Raw genomic sequence first — 18,785 nt, forward strand, 5'->3', positions numbered from 1 at the left:
AAAGGTTTTATGAATGATTATCATGTCTTGCTGGGATAATAGTTGTTATTTTGGTGTTTTATGCTTTGTTTTTGAAAAATTTTGTTCTGGATGTATTGCCCTATCTATTGATTGTCCAATAATTCTGACACGCTCGTATAACGGCAGTGTTCATACTCATTCTTTCCTAGTTTCCGCTTACTGGCTGCGCATGCGCACTTCTACTGTTTATGTATCCGGTTAGCTTAGCGGCTTGGTTAGCGGTTAGCTTCGGTGATAGCCATTCATAATAGCTCCGCTGCTCTCACTGTAGACTTTGAGTGTGGCTGAGAATCGCAAGAAGCGAACCGCGTTCATGTTTTTGAGAAGAAGAGGAAGGCCTCAGTGGAAAGAAATAAGACCAGAGTGAATTTGGAAGATTTTTAAGACGCAATCCCCCTGAAGAGTGGAAGAACAAGGTAAGACGGGCTTGCGCATGCGCAGTTATTCAAAAAAGAGACTCGGGGAAACTTCCAGAAAGATCACCAACCCTAGCTTTAATATTAAAGACAGACTTGAGTTACATTTAGTTTTGTACTTTTTTAGGAGTCTGTTAATAGTATTCATCATACTACTGACCGCAGGTACAGACCAAACAGCAGGGGGCATATTTAGAATGATTTAAAAGGACTGAATAGCAACGCCGTTCTTGTGCCACCCCCCCCCCCCCAGAATTCAAAGTGTCTGCAGTCTGAACGGTCATGTTGTATTTTATCTGACCTTTACGTCACTGTCCTGACTCTCACTACTCATCCACACAGACATCTCTACAGTAGTAGCGGTCACTGCGCCACTAAAGGCCATTGTTAATAGCTGTGCTTTTTTTCTTACCTTTCTTCGTCTTATCATGTGGTCTTAATATTGTCGGCTGACATTGCTCAACAACTTCATAATAACACAGATGTCGGTATCCACTATTTTTTATTTATTTTTAACAAAACTTTGCTAAATACGTAACAATTACACCTGTTACTACTTCTGTAAACAGTAAACTGCTGTGCGATGTCTACTTTCTCTTACTGCGCATGAGGGATCGTGAATCGTTCAGACAGAAGTCTGATGGCGGTCGCATTTAAATAGTAATATGAACGAAAATGTTAAAAAAAAAAATTGGATTTCAAGATTTTGTATTTATTGAATAAGAACAAAAAAAATACTTTTTATATTTGGCCAACCAGTCACTAATCAGAGTCAATCAAAGGAAAACCTTTTGATTCAGATCTCTAGCCTATTGATCTGTACATTATTTGCATGCAGTTCAGTTAAAGAGTTTATTCAACCACTTTTCCCTTTGGTTACTCAATAAATAAAAGGAAGAAACATCGTTGAGGTTATTTATTTTTTTTATTACACAAGAAAAAAATACCTTTCTAACAATGGTTCAAAGATTGTCTATCATGGTTGTACATGAAAAAAGGTCCTTTTTATATCAGAGATCCAGCTGACTTCATATTGTGATTTTAAAAAAAACAATCCCTACTGATGGTAAAGACGGCACTGAAAATGACAAAGCAGCAAGTTTACAATACAAAAACCTAAGTTCTGTTTAGTCGTACTCCATCTTCTGGACACGCTCGGCCTTCTGTTTGGTGTCACCAACATGATGGCCAGGTCCCAATGAAGGTCACCATGTGCTCTTTTCCTGCGTCTTAATTCTCACAGTCATCGAGAGGATGCAAGCTGTGAGCTGAGTGTTAAAAAAAATCTGAGCAGATAAAGGGAACAGGCAGTTCTCCGGAGCCATGGCAACAGCAGGCCGGTACAATGGGTGGCTCAGAGACAGAACCAGAGATCAGGGATGAATGAGAGAGGAGGTGGAGATGGAAATAAAGACCAGGGGAGGTTGGATTTGCAGCTCGTTTGTCTCACATCTTTACCTCATTATGGCTTCTTCTCTCTGCACCTCTGAAGTTCTTTAACTCAGTTAGCCTGAAGTATGATGGCAGAGTACCGCTGTAGCTCAGCATCACTGGTGGAAAATGTTTCCGACCCCTACTCGCACGTTATCCCTGCAATGTAAGTGCAATCCTGACCCCATCTGCAGCTCCACGGGGAGTTAAAAACTCTACTTTTAGCAGCATTTATTAGCATTAAAGGAGTCGTTTTTTTCGGTGAAGATCTCAGACCGTTTAGTCGTCTTGGCTGGTTCGGCGCTCCCAGTGAGGTTCCGGTTTTAGACAGCGGTGCTCCGACCCAGCAAAGGGAAGGCTGTTGGCATGCCGCAGCTAGGCTCCAAACTTCTTAGTCTATGGACCCCCTGAATACTCTGAAACCCTCCCTGAAATCCCCGCATGCCCCCCTGAAGTCCTCGTATCTCGCCTTGCAGACTCTCATGATGAGTCCTGGGCTCCCGGCGGGGCATGGTTGCCATGGCAGCAGCGGCGACCTGAAGAGAGCGCGCCCCCGGCGGGGTCAGGCTGTTATGGTTCAGATCCATGTTGGACAGGAGATGACCCAACGAGTCCCAGCGCTGGGACGAAGGCAGTCGAATCAGCGAGGAGTAGCCTCGGTCGGGGAACACGGTCGCCACGGGGGGCTTGCCGGTCTCGGACGTCAGGACCAGAGACGGGTCACGGCTTTCCCTGGAGGGCAGAGGCGCTCCCCGGAAGGGGACGGGCTTCAGGTAGGTTCCCCCTCTTGGGTCGGCCAAGACCTCGCTGTAGGGCGGAGGGGGATCCTCCATCAGGACTGCTTCCTCATAACAAGGCGGCTTCCCAAATCCATCTGGTTCTGCAAGAGAGAGAAGCCGGGTTTAGAGGCGGATCAGGCAGAGAAGTACTCCTTTCAAACAACCTTGTTTACCAGGGTGTGAAAACACCAAAGTCTTTGCATCACCAAGGTGTCACAGTCCACACAGTCAAGATTACTTTCTCATCAAATTCTTTTCAGAGGTCCTGTTTTAGAGAATGTTTAGCCAGGACTGTGGTCAGCTTGTGGGTTGTTGGTGGACTGCTCATCCAGAGAGTACTGGAAGCCCGTCACTATGTCCACACGCACTTATGGGCTACAATTTTTTTGTTTTTCTTGTTTTAAAAAAAAACAAAATAACTTTATTGTGAATTTTTATTTCTTTATCTGCTCTATGATGAACTAAAGATGCATTATTTTACTGAAACAAAGTTGCTTATTTGTAGAAAATGGATCTGTAAATCAGTGTAGATCTAAAACATTAAAATATCTCACACAATGGCATTATTCCAAGACATATTGTTCTATTTAGTTTGGATAAAAAAAATTTTTTTAATTTAGTTTGACTAATGAAAACAAGAAATGGACTCCTACACACTGAATAAACCACACCATTGTCCAAACATAAAATTAAAATCAAATACAACACACTTTCTAAATTCAATTAATATTGAAAGCAATCTCATTAAGACCCTGGAATTTCAGAAATTGTACAGATATCTTAAGTGTACAAATCACTCATGACTACTCTTCTTTCAAATTGTGCTATCCAAAAAGTGCTATTGGAGTCCAAGCCCTCATAAAGCTCTTTAAAGGGCCTTTATGAACACACGATAATCTTTCTAAGGGTAAAATGGTAAAAAGTTTAGCATACCACTTCCTAATGTCATGTTCCTTTTTATTCTTTAGCCAACTGTTCAAACTGCAGTCGTGCAGCATCTAACTTAATTCTTGAAATAAGTTTATACTTCAGGGTTTCCCCCTGAAAATGGACTAATCCTGGCGGTAGGTGTCGTTGTAAGCTCTTGAAAGTAAGCGTGCTACTATGGAGCGGGGGGATGTGGGTGGTAGGAAGTTACACACGGGGAGCATTGCGTCATACAACTTGCCAACCCTTGCATTGAGCTAATAAAAACTAGCATGTTAGCAAGTTAGACCGGAAGGTTTTCTTCTGAATGGGAACTTTAGGGATGCTTAAAGTTCAATGTTTTATGTTGCTCTCAAACATCGACATTTAAAATAAACAAACAATGCTTAGCAGGGGTCGAGTAAAGCCAGGCGGCCCACCAGGCTTATAATACGCTGGGGGAAACCCTGTACTTATACTGAAAATCAGTTTTATGGTGTTTTTGTTTTTATTATACTTTATGAACTGTTTTTAACCTCCTATTTTAGCACTTAGAGATTTTATTTTAAATGTAAAGTGCATTATAAAAAGATAAAATAAATAAATTAATAATAATGTAATAAATCTGCATGATTTGGATTTAAATGTATAAAATATAAATATCAAAAGCAAATGTAATTTTAATCTTACATTGTAAAGATTTAGATATAGTTTTTCCTATATTGGTCAAGAGTGACATCGGTCACTATTCTACTGTGCTTGTTATACGGCTGGGCGATATGGACCAAAAATATATATATTGATATTGTTAAGCTCAATGCAGATATATGATATCTATCATGATATGTTTTTCTTTTCATAAAGTAATTATAAAAATGCATCTCTGAATCAAAGCTTTATCCCAAATGTCTCATTGGCATATTTTTCTGGCAAGCAGCTGTAGATAAATATGAGAAACAGCTGAAAACTAACCTATTGGAATACATGCAAGTATTGTATGGTCTATATGCAAGATAGCCCATATAAATTATACAGTCTCATTTTATATCTTTTTTAAATAAATCTCAGTATTATCAAAATCTCAATATATCTAGCTTGCTACATTCATGAATGTGTGTTTTTGACTGAAAATCACCCAGTGTTTGTGGTCTTGTTTCAAAAAATTAACATGAAAGGGAAAAACTTATAATAATGAAAACGTTGTGTTGTACCCAACATATTCACATTTAGGAAAGCTGTATTGAAAATTTTGCTAACAAAAACCGTCTGCTTGTCCTGATAAGGCAAATTGGGTTTTTCTACCATTCAGATGCAGCCCTAGGCTGCACTTTGGACATTCCTGTGTCAGGGCCACATTGCCAAAACTATTTTGTTAATTTTTTATATTCTTTAATGACAAAGTGAAATGAGTTTACCTGAAATTGTAGAAAATAAAAATACTGATGAGCACACGAAGCAAAGCTTGAGATCGTGTAAAGCTGCACTTGCATCGACTGCAGCAGCAGGAACATTAGTGTGCAAACATGCAGCGTTTAGGGACACCAACCGTAACACTCTTGCCTGCTGGGTTACACGTGACAACATGTTCAGCTGCAGGAACGCAAACATCTATTTGATATCGGGGACTTATTTCAACCGCTATCTGCTTCTTTCTTGAGTCTCCAGGTTTGTTCTCCTCAGAGAAACTGATGCACGTCAACAACAAACAAACCCACTTATTTGTTTCTGTTTGTGTCACCGCTCTGTAAATACACTACAGCTTTCCTTCTTCCTTTGGTCTGAATGTTTAGTAGTTTGTCATCTAGTATTTTCTGTGGAGCGCGGTCAGATATTCCCACTGTGGGGAGCAAAATGCCAAACAAACCCACACATTACGGGGGTGAGAATCCGAAGTTATGAAACGGCTCATGTGTCAGTCCTGATTCAAACTTATGATGGCTGAGATCTTCATTTACTGCGCATCACTGAGTAATACTGTTTATTATATACAATGGACTGTAGTGAATGAGTGACAGAGGGTGTGATTTCACACGCGGGGTTTTTCTGCACTCTGACAATATCAAGAAAACTTTTTTTTTTTTTTTTTACTGATTTTCTGCACAGCTCTGTCAGGGGTTTGTGTCATTGTTTTTCACAGCTTTTGGTTTAAACTAAGACACCAGAACCAAACACAGAGAAGCAGCATTTAGTTCTTCTGCTCCACAAATCTGGAATAAACTTCTATTAAACTGCAAATCAGCCGAAAACACTGAATTCCTTTAAATCAACACTGAAAACCCACCTGTATAGAGTTGCACTGGGCCCATAATAACAGCAACATTGACCAACATATTCGATGTGTATTTAAGTTTTCACCAGATACAATTTAATGTTTGTTACTGGTCTCACAACCAGTAATGGTTTCGATGTGTTTATGACGTTTTCATGATGAAGAGCATTTTGAACTGGCTTGCGGCTGAAATGTGCTATACAAATGGACTTGACTTGAGATGAGAAAGTATTCTTCCTCAACTCACAGGTCACTTCAATGTTTTTTTTTTTTTGCAGTATTAAGGTCTGTGGACTGAGATGATCGTTGAAGTTTTTGTTTTTTGTGTGTGTCTAAAGCATTTTTCTGTTGGCCATATGACCCTGCTTGGTAACCACATGGTCTCAGCCCGTATCGACATGTATAAAATCCCATTACCTCTAACTAAACCTACCTAGAACCGATCTTCTTGTCTTCCCAGCCAAACAAACCATACGCCACAGTACCTGCATCCTTATCTGTTGCTTCATCAAAGATGGCTAGATAACCTGGTTGTCATGATCATTGGCCTGCTGACCTATAAAGGTCATGCCACTTGGCATTGTCAAACATAAGATAAATCAGCCCACACCTGGCCTAAAACTACACCCGGCTCCTGGTGCAGTCTACGGTCATCTCTCGCCTTGACTACTGCAACACCATCCGAACTGGTGTCCCAGAACACACCAGCATGTCTGGTCTACAATCCGCCTAATGGAGCACACCCTCAGTTGGTTGAGCTCAACTGGCTACCTTTAGCCGCCCACACCAAAGTCAATTACTAAATAAGTGCGTCACAATAAGCAATAAATCACTTACTAACATGATAAACTAAATTGAGCATGATAAAGTTCCATTATTGCAGGGAGGCGTCAGGTACTTGCCAGACGTATGGTCTCATTATGTACCTTGGAGTGTAGGCGTAGCAAGGCAGAGAACCGCTAGTTGAGATTTAGGAAAAACGGATAATTGGTTTCAAAGCTGAGCGTGACAGCTGCTGTGTGGGAGCACATTGGATCCAGATCGAATGAACCACTTAAACCTATGCGAGACGGTATGTCACATATGTTGTAAGTCTGTTGCAACTAGACGTGGCAATAAAACATACATGCATCTGAACTTAAAACATAATCATGCTTCCCAGCTGGGGAAAAAAAAAAATTAAAAATACAACCAATGAGCCGGCTCTGTCTGCCCGACAGTCCAAAATCACTGGAACATAAAATTGACTGCCCTCGTTTTGGACGACCAGTTTTTTATTTTTTTATTTTTTTTTAAATGTCTTCCAGGTCCAGAGTTTAATGTTCTTCAGGAAGTAAGGTTTAATGATGTCTTAGATGGCGTACTTGTATTATTATTCCATTATTATTATTATTATTATTATTATTATTATACAAGGTGAAAATGTTCTCCAATTGACAATATTATTTACCGTAATAATTTCAGGGACATTTGATCTTTAAGCAAAGTTTGTTATCTTGACAGGCCTATCGTTATCAATATTAGTGTGCATGGAGCGTTTCCCATCAACTGTAATGCTTTTCTAGAGACTTATAATGACTTGGTCATTCTGGGATTATCAGCTAACAGTGCCTAGAACACCCCCCCCCCCACTCTTCCTGTCTATTTTCCAGAAACCCTTGAAGACACAGGTCTTCAGAAAGCATCTGCTACACCTGTACTTCCCTACCCTCTACTACAACTCAACTACTCTTTCTGTACTTGCCTCTATGCCCGCACTCTGATTTCTCCACCATCACCTCTGTCAGAACCTGACAGCCTTCTAAGTACCTTAGGGTTAGCTTTGATATTAACTGTGCTGTAAAACCTCACCTGTAAGTCGCTTTGGATGAAAAAATCGGCTAAAGGCATAAACATGTTTTCGGATCCTGCTGTTTTCTTGCACAGGCCACTGGACACGGTTGATACCATTTCAGAAAGCCCAGAGACTCATCTACTTTAAATTGGCACTAAAAAGTGAAAAATAACTCTGCTGATGAGAATCCAGGCAAGTGCTTTTTTTTCCTGGGTTATTAACACCTGCAGCTCAGTATGTTGAAGATCTGCAGCGAAATGTGCAGTCTGATTCAAAGTTAAGGATAAAACCACTATGAAAGCGTTAAAAGGTCTGGAAATAATACTCTGCCTGATGCTGGAGGAAATATGTGAGTAAATCTTTTATTGCTGCTCATTTAGTCTTTTGTTACTGTAGTAAACAATGTGTGGAAAAACAACGTCGTCTGGCATTTTCTTCTAGATAGCAATACACCAGCTGGATTAGCTGGTTGTGCTGCAGAGGAACATGGAAAAAGTAGTTGGAGGGGGGGAGGGGTGCATCTTTTCTATAAAATTTTCAGATGCAGCATTCCTAGAACACCTCTAACCCTACCGTGAATGTACCGTATAAGAAGTCAATATTTTGTTAACATAAAAGCCTCCGTTTCTGGTGGCTAATCTTCCCAATAGCTGCAGAGATTTTTCACATTTCTGATCAAGTGAAGCTGGTATCTTATTTTAGGATGAAAAATCTGTAAAATTCAGATCGATATTTCTTGAAATCTCCTGCTGCCTTTGGTGTCTCGCTGTTCCTCTCAGAGGCTGTGTAGAAAATCATAACACCTTATTTATTTTCTTCTTTTGTTCTACATTTCCAAGGTGTCAGTGTAACTGAATTTAAGAGGATGCTGTTCGCAATTCGAAGCTGTTAAAATGATGATGCCATGTCAAGTAACTACGATCTTGATGGGAAATGCATTCATTTGTGCCCGTATACAGTTCCTGCTGGATTTTTGTCTGCGCAACAAAGCAGAAAAGGTTCAGACTGTATCACTAGAAAATAGCTTAATGAAATATTGAAGGGTGCAATGCAGCTACTGCTCAACCGTATAAAAAAAAAAAGTCAAATGTTTGCTGTATAGACTCACGCCTTTTTCTGGGAAGCAAGGGTAGGGGAACATTTTTGTTACCTTTTTTTTATTTCTGTGCAAGTAAGCTCAAGAATATTGACTAGAACATTTCAGAAAGAAGTGAAGCAGTTTTAGCTACACCCAAAACTTTAAGATATAAACTTCCATCTGTTAGTCCTATGAGGAGGAAATTGGAGCTCTGTTAATGAGGGATCAAAAGACAAAAGGCTCCAATATAGCCGGGAGTACGGTCCGCATACAGTGAGCCAGGTAGACCGTCCGTGGACGTTTTACCCGTCATGGACGTGCTGCATCACACCTACTGTGTCGCACTGATAGGTGGGTGTCTACTGGAAGAGACACTGCTCAAAAAAGCTACCGTATTTTTTGGAACACAAGGCGCACCAGATTATAAGGCGCACAAATTATTCTTCCCAAGTGTGTAATATCACTCCGCCCCTTCTGGTACACAGCTGTCTCCAGAGAGATAGAACTAACTGTCTCTGTCTGGAGGTCAGAGTAGTTGGACTACACTGCTCTGTTTCTAACATAAGGTCAAAATAAACTTCAATGTTATATTGAATTAACATGAATGCACTTCTAGATTAGACATTACAGTCAGGCAGTCTTGTAGACAGCTATGGGGTCCTCAGGTAGTGACACAGTGTACCGTAATGCGGCTTCATTGCCAATCAGGGTCGTAATTAAACTTTTTAACAGATTTTTTAACGCATTGTACCACATAAAATCAGTCAGTAAGCACAACGGTGATCATATATAAGGCGCACCATCAATTTTTGAGAAACTTTAAGGATTTTAAGTGCGCCTTAAAGTCCGAAAAAAATAAGGTAATATCCGTTTCCCCTTCTTCGTCCCACAGCAGTAAGGGGAGTCACTGGTTGCTAGGGTGATTCCCGCCCTTTTTTGAGGAGCAAGTGAGAGAGTAAGAAATTTTGTTACGTTTCTGATTTTAGATTTATTTCTTAGCTGGGTTCACCAATAAGATGTTACATTTCACATACCGGAGTGATTGTTTACATTAGGATATGAAATAATTAGTCATAAAAAGTGAAATAAGAGAATTTAAGGACAAAATGTCTTTAAACATACAATTAATGAATTTCACATGTATTAGGTTGGGTAATTGGAACAATTATGTAACAAGTGATTGTATCAAATATGTTTAGTATATACATTTAAAGTTACAACTATCACAAAACTATTTCACAAATTAATTTGACTGAGGCACTGTTGTCCCTCTACAGGTTTCTAATCTGTGCACAAACACGGATGTTGTGGGGGTCCACAAATGGTGACTTTCATTTGAACAACTTTTATTATAACTTTTAAAAACAGAAGTTCTGAAAGCGTATGAGGAACTGTGCCTCACGTCCACCTCTTCAAACACACTGAAGGAACAGTGCAGACCTTTTTCAGTAACATAAGTGCAGGTTTTGATGCAATCAAAATATAGTCTTAATATAGGCCACTCTTCAATCGGAAATCTGGACTTTAGTTGCAATCTAAACACAGAAAAAGAAAAAAAAATGTAACACATTGTAAAAAGGGAAAAAAAGAAGTGTTTTTTAAAAAGACAAATCTTTCCTGTTAAGACTTTCTGGAAACAACCTGTAAATTTATGGATAAATGGCAAAGGCGTCTACCCTCGTGATTTCTCAGAGGACCTGTGCACAGCTACTGTACACCCAGGCATCACTGTTGGAAACTAACAGCTGTTTGCTGAACTGTTGCCATGGAGCTGGGTGTATTTATGGATGCAAATGTGTTTGTGTGGTTTTTTTTTTTTTGTGTACCTGGCTGCAGTCCATCACCTCCCCCGTCATGGCTGTCAGACACCTACAGCAGCCGAGCTTAATTGTTTGTCGTGTCAAACGCGCCGCTGCGAACAATACGAGCAGCTGCCACGGCGGCTTGAAATGAACGTTACCCACGTGGAGACGCCAGCGGATGCGACGTCAAGGTGGACGTTTGTTTCCACGGGGACAATCACTGGACAGATGATGGAAATCTTTAGCTGCTACTTAACTACTCAACCTTGTCTCATTGTGTATCTGCGAAGTCTTATTGTTGCATCTTATTTGTCAGTCACCTAACTCCTTCATGGAAAAGTAGCTTTTCTATCAAATATTTCTATCATAAGGAGGCTAATCGGGTTTATCTTTTAGTCCTGGTATAAACTAAGTTATCAGCTAATAAACAGTTAAAGCTGTGAAAAACTTCACCTTAATTCCCTCTACCAGTCTTATCTAATCAATAAAAAAAATATATCTAAAGAGCAGCAGACATTTGAAGTCCTTTTCTTTCTGTGTTTGATCCAAAGTCAAGCCTGTAGGCATCATAACTTTGCATAACAGTGGCCTCGTAGGCAGGCAACTGCTGCTAAGAATATTACAGCTAAAGGCACCGCTGCATGGACTATCAAGAAGCTCAAGGTTTGAGGTTCAGCTGCAGATAAGAAGGCTTCAGTGCACAGCTTGTTCAGATTCAGAGGAGGATGGAAGCTAATCTGGACAAAGAGATGAAAACCTTTTCGACAAGAACTGTGAGAAAAAAGTCAAGTAGAGTAAGATTCTGCAGAAATGACAATGGACATCACTGGAGATCTGTCTCACCCCGGCTACAACATGTTACAACTTCTCCCCTCTGGTAGGCGCTACAGAGCGCTGTTTGCCAAAACCAAAAGACTTAGGAACACTTTCTTCCCACAAAGCCATCACTCTAATGAACAGTCTTACAAAAAAAGACACTCCTGTCCATTAACCCAGTAATTCTGTCTCTATTCAGCTACCTGTAACTGGCTACCATTTACCAGGCATTTATCCATTATCCTATTTCAGTGCCGTTCGTTTTAACTGTTCATATTGTATAGACTGAATACCAAATCCAACTGCCTCACATACATAACACTGCGAATGAAACTAATTTATTCCAGCTTTCTCTGCGCTTTTCACGCTGTGAACGTGTTATGTGTGCACCTGTACATCACTCCCACCTCCGACATAATAATAACGGAAATGATATTTACTCCTGCATCCTCTGCACTCTGCTCATTACATCGTTGGATTATTGTATCAATCTGGTTGCTTGTTTATAGTGTGTTCATATGTGTTTTGTATATAGTGCAGATTGCCTCATTTTTTATTACTGCCTTGTGTTATTCTATAAGTAAGCACATTGGGAGTACTGTACAATCCTGAGTCACATTATTTGCACTGTATGTGTACACATACCTGGCAAATATAGCTGATTGTGAATAATGAAATACCCAAGAGACGTCAAAATGTACATATTTGCTTACTAGAAAAAAATGTATTTAATATGAATTACAGTTTTCACAGTTTGTTTTGAGGATTGAAGTCTTGTTAGGATTGAAGTGTGCCTGTTGGTCTTTGCTGATGAGCTATGTGGGGATCTGCAGCACCTAACCCAGGCTGAGGTTCCACATACTGCCTTGTTGCGGTACCAAAGAAAGCTCATCCATCAGTCCTCTACAGCTACAGACCTGTTCCCCTCACATCCCACACCATGGGAGTAAGACTCACCAGCGTAAGCAAACCTGAACCTTTGAGGACTCGCTCATGGACGGCTTAATTGCTATTGGCTGTGGAGTTGGGAGCTAAAGATGCCACCATACACCTACTTCAACAAAATCATGTCATCAGGATAAAGTAGGCAGCACTGTGCGGATCGTGTTCTTTGATTTCTCCAGTGCATGTAACACAATTCTAGAAGACTAGAAGAAACTAGAAGACTCAAGTGGAGATTATTTTCTATAAATCTGTTGATCTCTCCTGTCGTCTGGTCAAGGAGCTACATTAGAGCCTGAATCTGAAATGTTCTAATTATAGCTCCTAGCTCCTGTTCTTTGACCTTTCATGGGGTCATCGATAAGAACACTATCGTGTGTAGGAAGGAGCTTTGGACTGCTGTGTCATTACGCAACAGAATCGGAAGGATGATGCTAGTCAAATCCGGGTCTACAGCCTTTTCTCCGGATATTTTTAATTTCTGTCAGGTGTGCTGTGCTTATGTCATGTCATGCAAAGGATTGTGGGATTCCTTACAGCTCCAGCACCAGTGAGGGACATCGCAAGCTCCCTATGCTAAAGGAACTATGGTAGGAAGCACACAGGCTCCTTTTCCTACCCAAGTTCCTTTATGACTGCACTATCTGGAAAACGTGTATCATGGTGAACGCGGACGTGCTTACCAATTAGATCTTTACGGATGCAGCCATTGACCTAAAAAGCTCTATTTGCTGAAAAAGGACACTGGTTCTGTTCTGGAGATGAACCCACAAACAAGGATGTTTCATAAAATAACCGTCATGGAGACCCTTTAGCATCCTTTTCATCAAACTGTCGTACAACTTGGGCTACGATCACACTGAAGCCTGAAGTGACCCAATTCCGATTTTTTTTTTTTTTTTTCCTCTTTGCCCATATGCGACCTGGATGTGATCTTTTTATTACAGTCTGAACAACACAGATCTGATTTTTTTTTTTTCAAATGCGACCCAAGCCACTTGGATATGTGGTCCTGAATCCGATACGTATCTGATCTTTTCAAATGCTACCTGTGTCTGTCGCATTTATCCGACCTGTACGTCACCGATACTCGACAAACGTCACTATTCTGCGTCCTGCTATGCAGAAGCGGGAAGAAAGACGACACCCATAGCGGACTACAATGAGAAGAGCAGTCAATGGAGGGAAAGCTCCGGTTAGAAAATAAATTAATGACCGCAAAATGCGCGCCAGCATTATAATCCATGTTTACTTCTGCAAACACTGAGGACGCTTGCTACGTGTGACGTCATCGCGTCCTCGAGTGCGCATGCGGGACACTTAGGTTGAACGCATTCAGTTCACACAGGAGATCACATACAAGTCGCATATATTTGGAAATGTGAACGACCACGCAAAAAAAATCGGAATTGAGCATTAAGGCCTGCAGTGTGAACGTAGCCTTGGTGTCTTCAGTCAGAGGCTTCTTCAGAACCGCTGTAATACACACCGCTGCAGGATTTTCCTTCCTTCCTGCAGTCGTCAGCATCTACAACAACTCTGAAGAGACCTGAATAGTTTGAGTTACATTTAATTTCTCTTTGGGATTAATCAATTATTTTCTGAATTGAATTTGACAGAAAAAAGGTGAAAAATCACCATAGCAACAAATGGCTTATTCACACTCTTCTATTGGTGAGCAGCTTCGTCTTTCTTATATTAATCCATCTTTAATTAACTTCCAGAACAAGGCTAAAGGGAGGATGTTGGTCTGTGTATCGTTTTCAGGCAGCAGCTGCACCCTTTAAAATGTCTAGTTTCACATCTTTTTTCCTCCTTTTTCATATTTATTCCTCTCATTTCCATTCCTACTGCATTTTTCAAGGACTTTATAGTCCAATAACCTCTATTGTCTGTCATTGGGAGAAAAATGGCTACTTCCTTCCCTTCTGCCTTCCCCTGCTGGCCATAACTATGACGTGTTAAATATTAGACTGTGAGGGCATTAATATATTTCTTTGCTTTTTTAAAACCTGCTTGCTGGTGCCTCAAACGACGGCTGAAATGATTTGAACAAGCAGCCTAATTTCCTCAGAACTGCAGATTTTCCCCTTCCTCGTTAAACAGTTGAGATCAGAGCATCTCCACAGCTCTCTTTTATTCACGTTATCTACGTCTGAATTGTGCAGCTTTATTCCTGCTGCTGCCTGGTTACTGGAGCTCTTAATCAGTTTTTTTTTTTTGTTTTTTAGCAAGACTCCAGCCTTTTGTTTTACCCTCTTTGTCAGTTTCTGCTCATTACACATCTCTGACAGGAGTTCCTTTAAATGTCTCATCTTTTATCTTGTCTTGTTTTGTTAGTATTATGCAGAATTTTAAAAGGATTACCAGCTCTTCTTTTGTCTGTTTATGACTTTGTTTTACTCTGTAGATGACCATGCATTCATCTCTGCATACAGTATTTAAGATATATTGTCAGTTTGCCCAGAATGCTGATGACACAATAAGAAATCTATAAGTCAGCTCATATTTATTGCTACAAATCAGCGGTTCAGTTGTTATATTTTTCTCTCTGCCTGGGTTTTCATTTCCTTCCCGTTTCCAGATTCTTTGCACTTCAGACTGCTTGGCAGGGCTTTTTTTCTTTCTAAGGCTGAAACGTGAATTCCTGAGAAGCAGAGTTTTTACCTCTTTTGCCAGGAAGGTAAAGCGGTGCCCAAATCTCATGAATAAATTTAGATTAAAGTGCTGCACAGTTCTGCCCCAGGCTGGCAGTTTGTGGGGAGAAAGGAAATGCTTGGGAATGAGTGGCTTAACCTTTTTAGATTAACTTTGTATTGTGCATGTTTCCTAGGATTTTCATGGGGTAATACATTTACATGCATTGATCTAATATAATATTATATTTTGATATGAGTTGCACTGTTTGTTTTATAAAGTACCTAAGGAAGGCCAGTGGAACTGCGCCTTTTGTGCTGTATGAAAGAAATCAACAGGATTAGTTTGCTTCTGTAGCTGAGAAGTTTTCAATGAGGGAAAAGGTTGCGTGAAAAGTTTCAGGGGTTAAATTGACCATGTTGCTGCTTTTCCGTCAGCGTTCGGCCTCCACAGCCAACGCCCACGCCTCAGTGGCATGTGTCATCGTGACGCCCTACAGGGGTGACCGAGACGCCCAAAGAAACCAAAACCTGACTGTACACAACGAGGCTTTACAGTCTCCATCCAAACCAATCACATTACATGTTTTAACTTTCATTTTAAAGAGGTCAACATGAGGCAACAGCCAGTAAAGTGGATGTTTAAAATTTGTCAGGGGGATTAAATGATGAGCTTGGTCAGCATTCAAACCCCTTTTGTCACGTTACAACCACAAACTTAAATGTATTTTATTCCATTTCATCCCATTTAATGTCTAAATTATAAATCCAGCTGTTATGTGAAGGTCTCAGAGGCTCATTAGCGAAATTAGAGAACAAAAATTTAATGAAGCCCAGTAACACAGGAGATGTGTCAGGGAGGAAGGTGTGGACAAGTTAAAACAGTTATGTTATAAAAATATACCCCAAGCTTGGAACATCTCATGGATTGATAAATCCAAATTAAATTGGAAGAGTATGGAACAGCTGTAAAATTACCAAGACTTGGCCATCCACCTAAACCGACAGACAAGATAAGAAGGCATGAATCGGACAAGCACATAGAAGGCCTATAGTAACTCTGGAGGAGCTACTAAGATATGAGACTGGGCGGGGGAGACGGGTGCTAAAGCTATGCCCAGGAGGCGTTTCCCCCTTCCAGGCCTTTTAAGGCCGGTCGAATCACTAGACCAGGCAAAGATAATCCAAGCGGGGAGGAGTCGAGTAGGGCGGGCGATAACAGACAGGCCAGTGGAACTGCATCTTTAGTAGTGCCCTCGATAAATCTGGTATTAATGAAGAAGTGTTAAAAAGACATAATGCGTCCTGTTTGCTGTCTGCTGTGCCAAACTGCAAACACGTGGAAAGTCAGATCTGGTCAGATGAGCCTAAAGAAGAACCTTTTTGCTGAAATTGAAAAACAGTATGTGTGGAGAAAAACTAGAGCTACACCTAACCATGAACACACCGCCTCCTTGGTGGGAACACAGTGGTGGCGGCATTATGCTGCGGGGATGCATTTGTTCTGCAGAAACCGGGAAGCTTCATAAATGCAATCCAATCTTTTAAATGAGAATATTTAAAGACTGCAAAAGACTGTTTGTTCGTAAGCAATTGATAACCACTAATTGAGAGCGAAATTCAATGTTGGGGATGGTGATAATGATCTCTAAAGAAAATCTGGATCTATTGGACCTTCGTAGTATAGTGCCTAGAATAGATTAGATAAATGTGTGGAAGAAAACTAACATTGACCATTTGCCTGACCACACCATACCCAGGGTGAAGTATGCTAGCAGGGAGGCTTAATTTCAACGAGGACAGGGAATCTGGTCTGCAAAATACTTGAGATGAAGAGACAGAAATGGCTTACATGAAGGCAACAATCATGTGCTTGAATGTGAAAAAAATTCAATTGAGAATCTGTAGAGCGACGTGATTTCACAGCAATCTAATCAGACTGAGCTTTTGGAGTCTTGCAGATAAGAATGAGAATCATTTTCAGACTCCAGGTTTGTGGAGCTGGTATAAAATTGCTGGTGTAACGAATTGACTTGAGGGCTGAGTAGAAATGAACCCCACACTTTTCTGATTTTTGTTTGTTAAAAACACACAAAAAAGCCATGCATTGCTTTCTTACCACTTTACAATTATTCTCCACCTCATGTCGGTATGTCTAAAGAAATCCCAGGAAAGTACCTTTAAGTTTGTGGTTGTAACTTGGCAAAAGAAAAAGGTCCTTTAAGGCCCTGTTTGACTGTTTTTGCTGCTTTGTCAAATTTTAGAGGGATGGTGGCAGCTAGGTTCTGCTGATAAAATTAATTTACCGGACTACTACCAGGTTATCCCCACTATATAAGAGAGCCTTGCCTGATTGCAGATCAGTGTTAAGACAGTGTTTGAGAGGAAAGACATCAGCAATAACCTAATGCTGCATTCAGACCGAACGCGATGTAGAGCGTCAAAGCGTCCAACGCCTCAACTTTGCCGCTGCTGCAGAGTCTTTTGATGCTCTGAGCAAAGTAGACAGACTGATTTGGCACGCGTTGGGAGGAGCTACCTGTTCTGTATCTGTTCCTAAATGCGGATAAATATTTAGCGTGGTAACCGTTTTGATAACCTCCTAACTTCCTTGCTAATCTTCCTTCAAACAAGGTATTTTACCATCCCTGTAGTGATAGCTCAACTGATCATAGATAATAGGATGGGCACAAACGGCGACAATGAGTTTATCCTCAGTTGTCGACTTGCCCACTTTTCGTTGCCGACCCGTCAGAAAATCTGGCACTACGTCAGATAACTGACTCTATCTGATTGGTTGATGCTCCGCGTCCAGCTGCAGAGGTTTCTCTGAAGACCAAAGTATTCTGGATTGAAATGAGGCTTTATGATCCCAAACACAGTAGCAAAACGAGAACAGAATGGCAATTCCAAAATAAAGTAAAAAACAAAGCAACAACTGGACTTGTTTTCCGTAGTTGAAGAAGTTTCGCTTCCTCTCCAGGAAGCTTTCTCAATTCAAAAAGTCTGGATTAGTGTGCAGTACCAAGCTTTATACTGCTGCCTAACAAAGGCCGTGTAATGGCTTAGATAACATGCAAATTCAACCGAAACAGGTCCACCCCCTTAGTAATGGCCGGTTGTCAAAGCCATTAAGCCAGCAGATTGGACCGAAACTGGTCCACTCCTCTGTAACGAGGAGTCGTAAGAGTTGTTATTGGCCTGGCTTAAAGGAACGATGTTTTGATCACCCATATGAGGATGAGAATTGAGGTGATGATTGGCCGGAATTAATTCTATAGCTGTATTGTAAGTTTTGTAACAGAATGGCAAGAAAAGAATCAAGATGTTGCTACAGCCTAGTTCAGATCCAAACCGGTTAAAATGCTCTGGTGGGACCCTAAGAGAGCTGTGCTGCAACAAATCTTTGAAAAATTTTTACCTCCAGAATGTCACATTCTCACCTGTATAGCTCTTTGAAATATTACCTGGCATGCTGACCCAGTTTGCTTGCGGCATCGGATGAGGAATCGGCAGGGTGACGGGCGGCGCCAGCGCGTGCGGAGGGCAGATCTGCGACAGAGGCTCCCTCTGCAGCTGTGGAGGCTGCGCTGGTGGAGGCGCTTGCGGATATCCGGCAGGCTGAGCGGCGAGCGGCTCCATCTCCACCGTCCGCAGACACTGTTCTCTGAGCCGGTCCTCGCGGCGCCGCTTCAGCCGGCGCTGCAGGAAGCTGCAGAAGCAGCACAGCATGACGATGAAGGCCCAGACCAACCAGAAGCCAGCGAAACAGGCCAGGAAGGTGTAGGTGCCCTGTGACATCACCATGGCGGTGATGGAAAGAGCGCCGTGTTCTCCCCCACGAGGAACAAAACT

The 18,785-nt window shown here is 41.1% G+C and overlaps 1 protein-coding gene across 1 annotated transcript; it reads right to left on the reverse strand.

Moving 5' to 3' along the window:
- Positions 1–1,991: 1,991 nt before the first annotated feature.
- LOC105933729 (proline-rich protein 7) lies at positions 1,992–18,737 on the reverse strand. Its single transcript, XM_012873395.3, has 2 exons — positions 18,398–18,737; positions 1,992–2,748 (listed from the first exon to the last, which is right to left on the reverse strand). The coding sequence occupies exons 1-2, from the start codon at positions 18,735–18,737 to the stop codon at positions 2,192–2,194; spliced, it is 897 nt and encodes a 298-aa protein (XP_012728849.2). The 3' UTR covers positions 1,992–2,191.
- Positions 18,738–18,785: the final 48 nt, after the last annotated feature.

The sequence above is a fragment of the Fundulus heteroclitus genome, chromosome 11 (assembly GCF_011125445.2).
Source record: "Fundulus heteroclitus isolate FHET01 chromosome 11, MU-UCD_Fhet_4.1, whole genome shotgun sequence".
NCBI lineage: Eukaryota > Metazoa > Chordata > Actinopteri > Cyprinodontiformes > Fundulidae > Fundulus > Fundulus heteroclitus.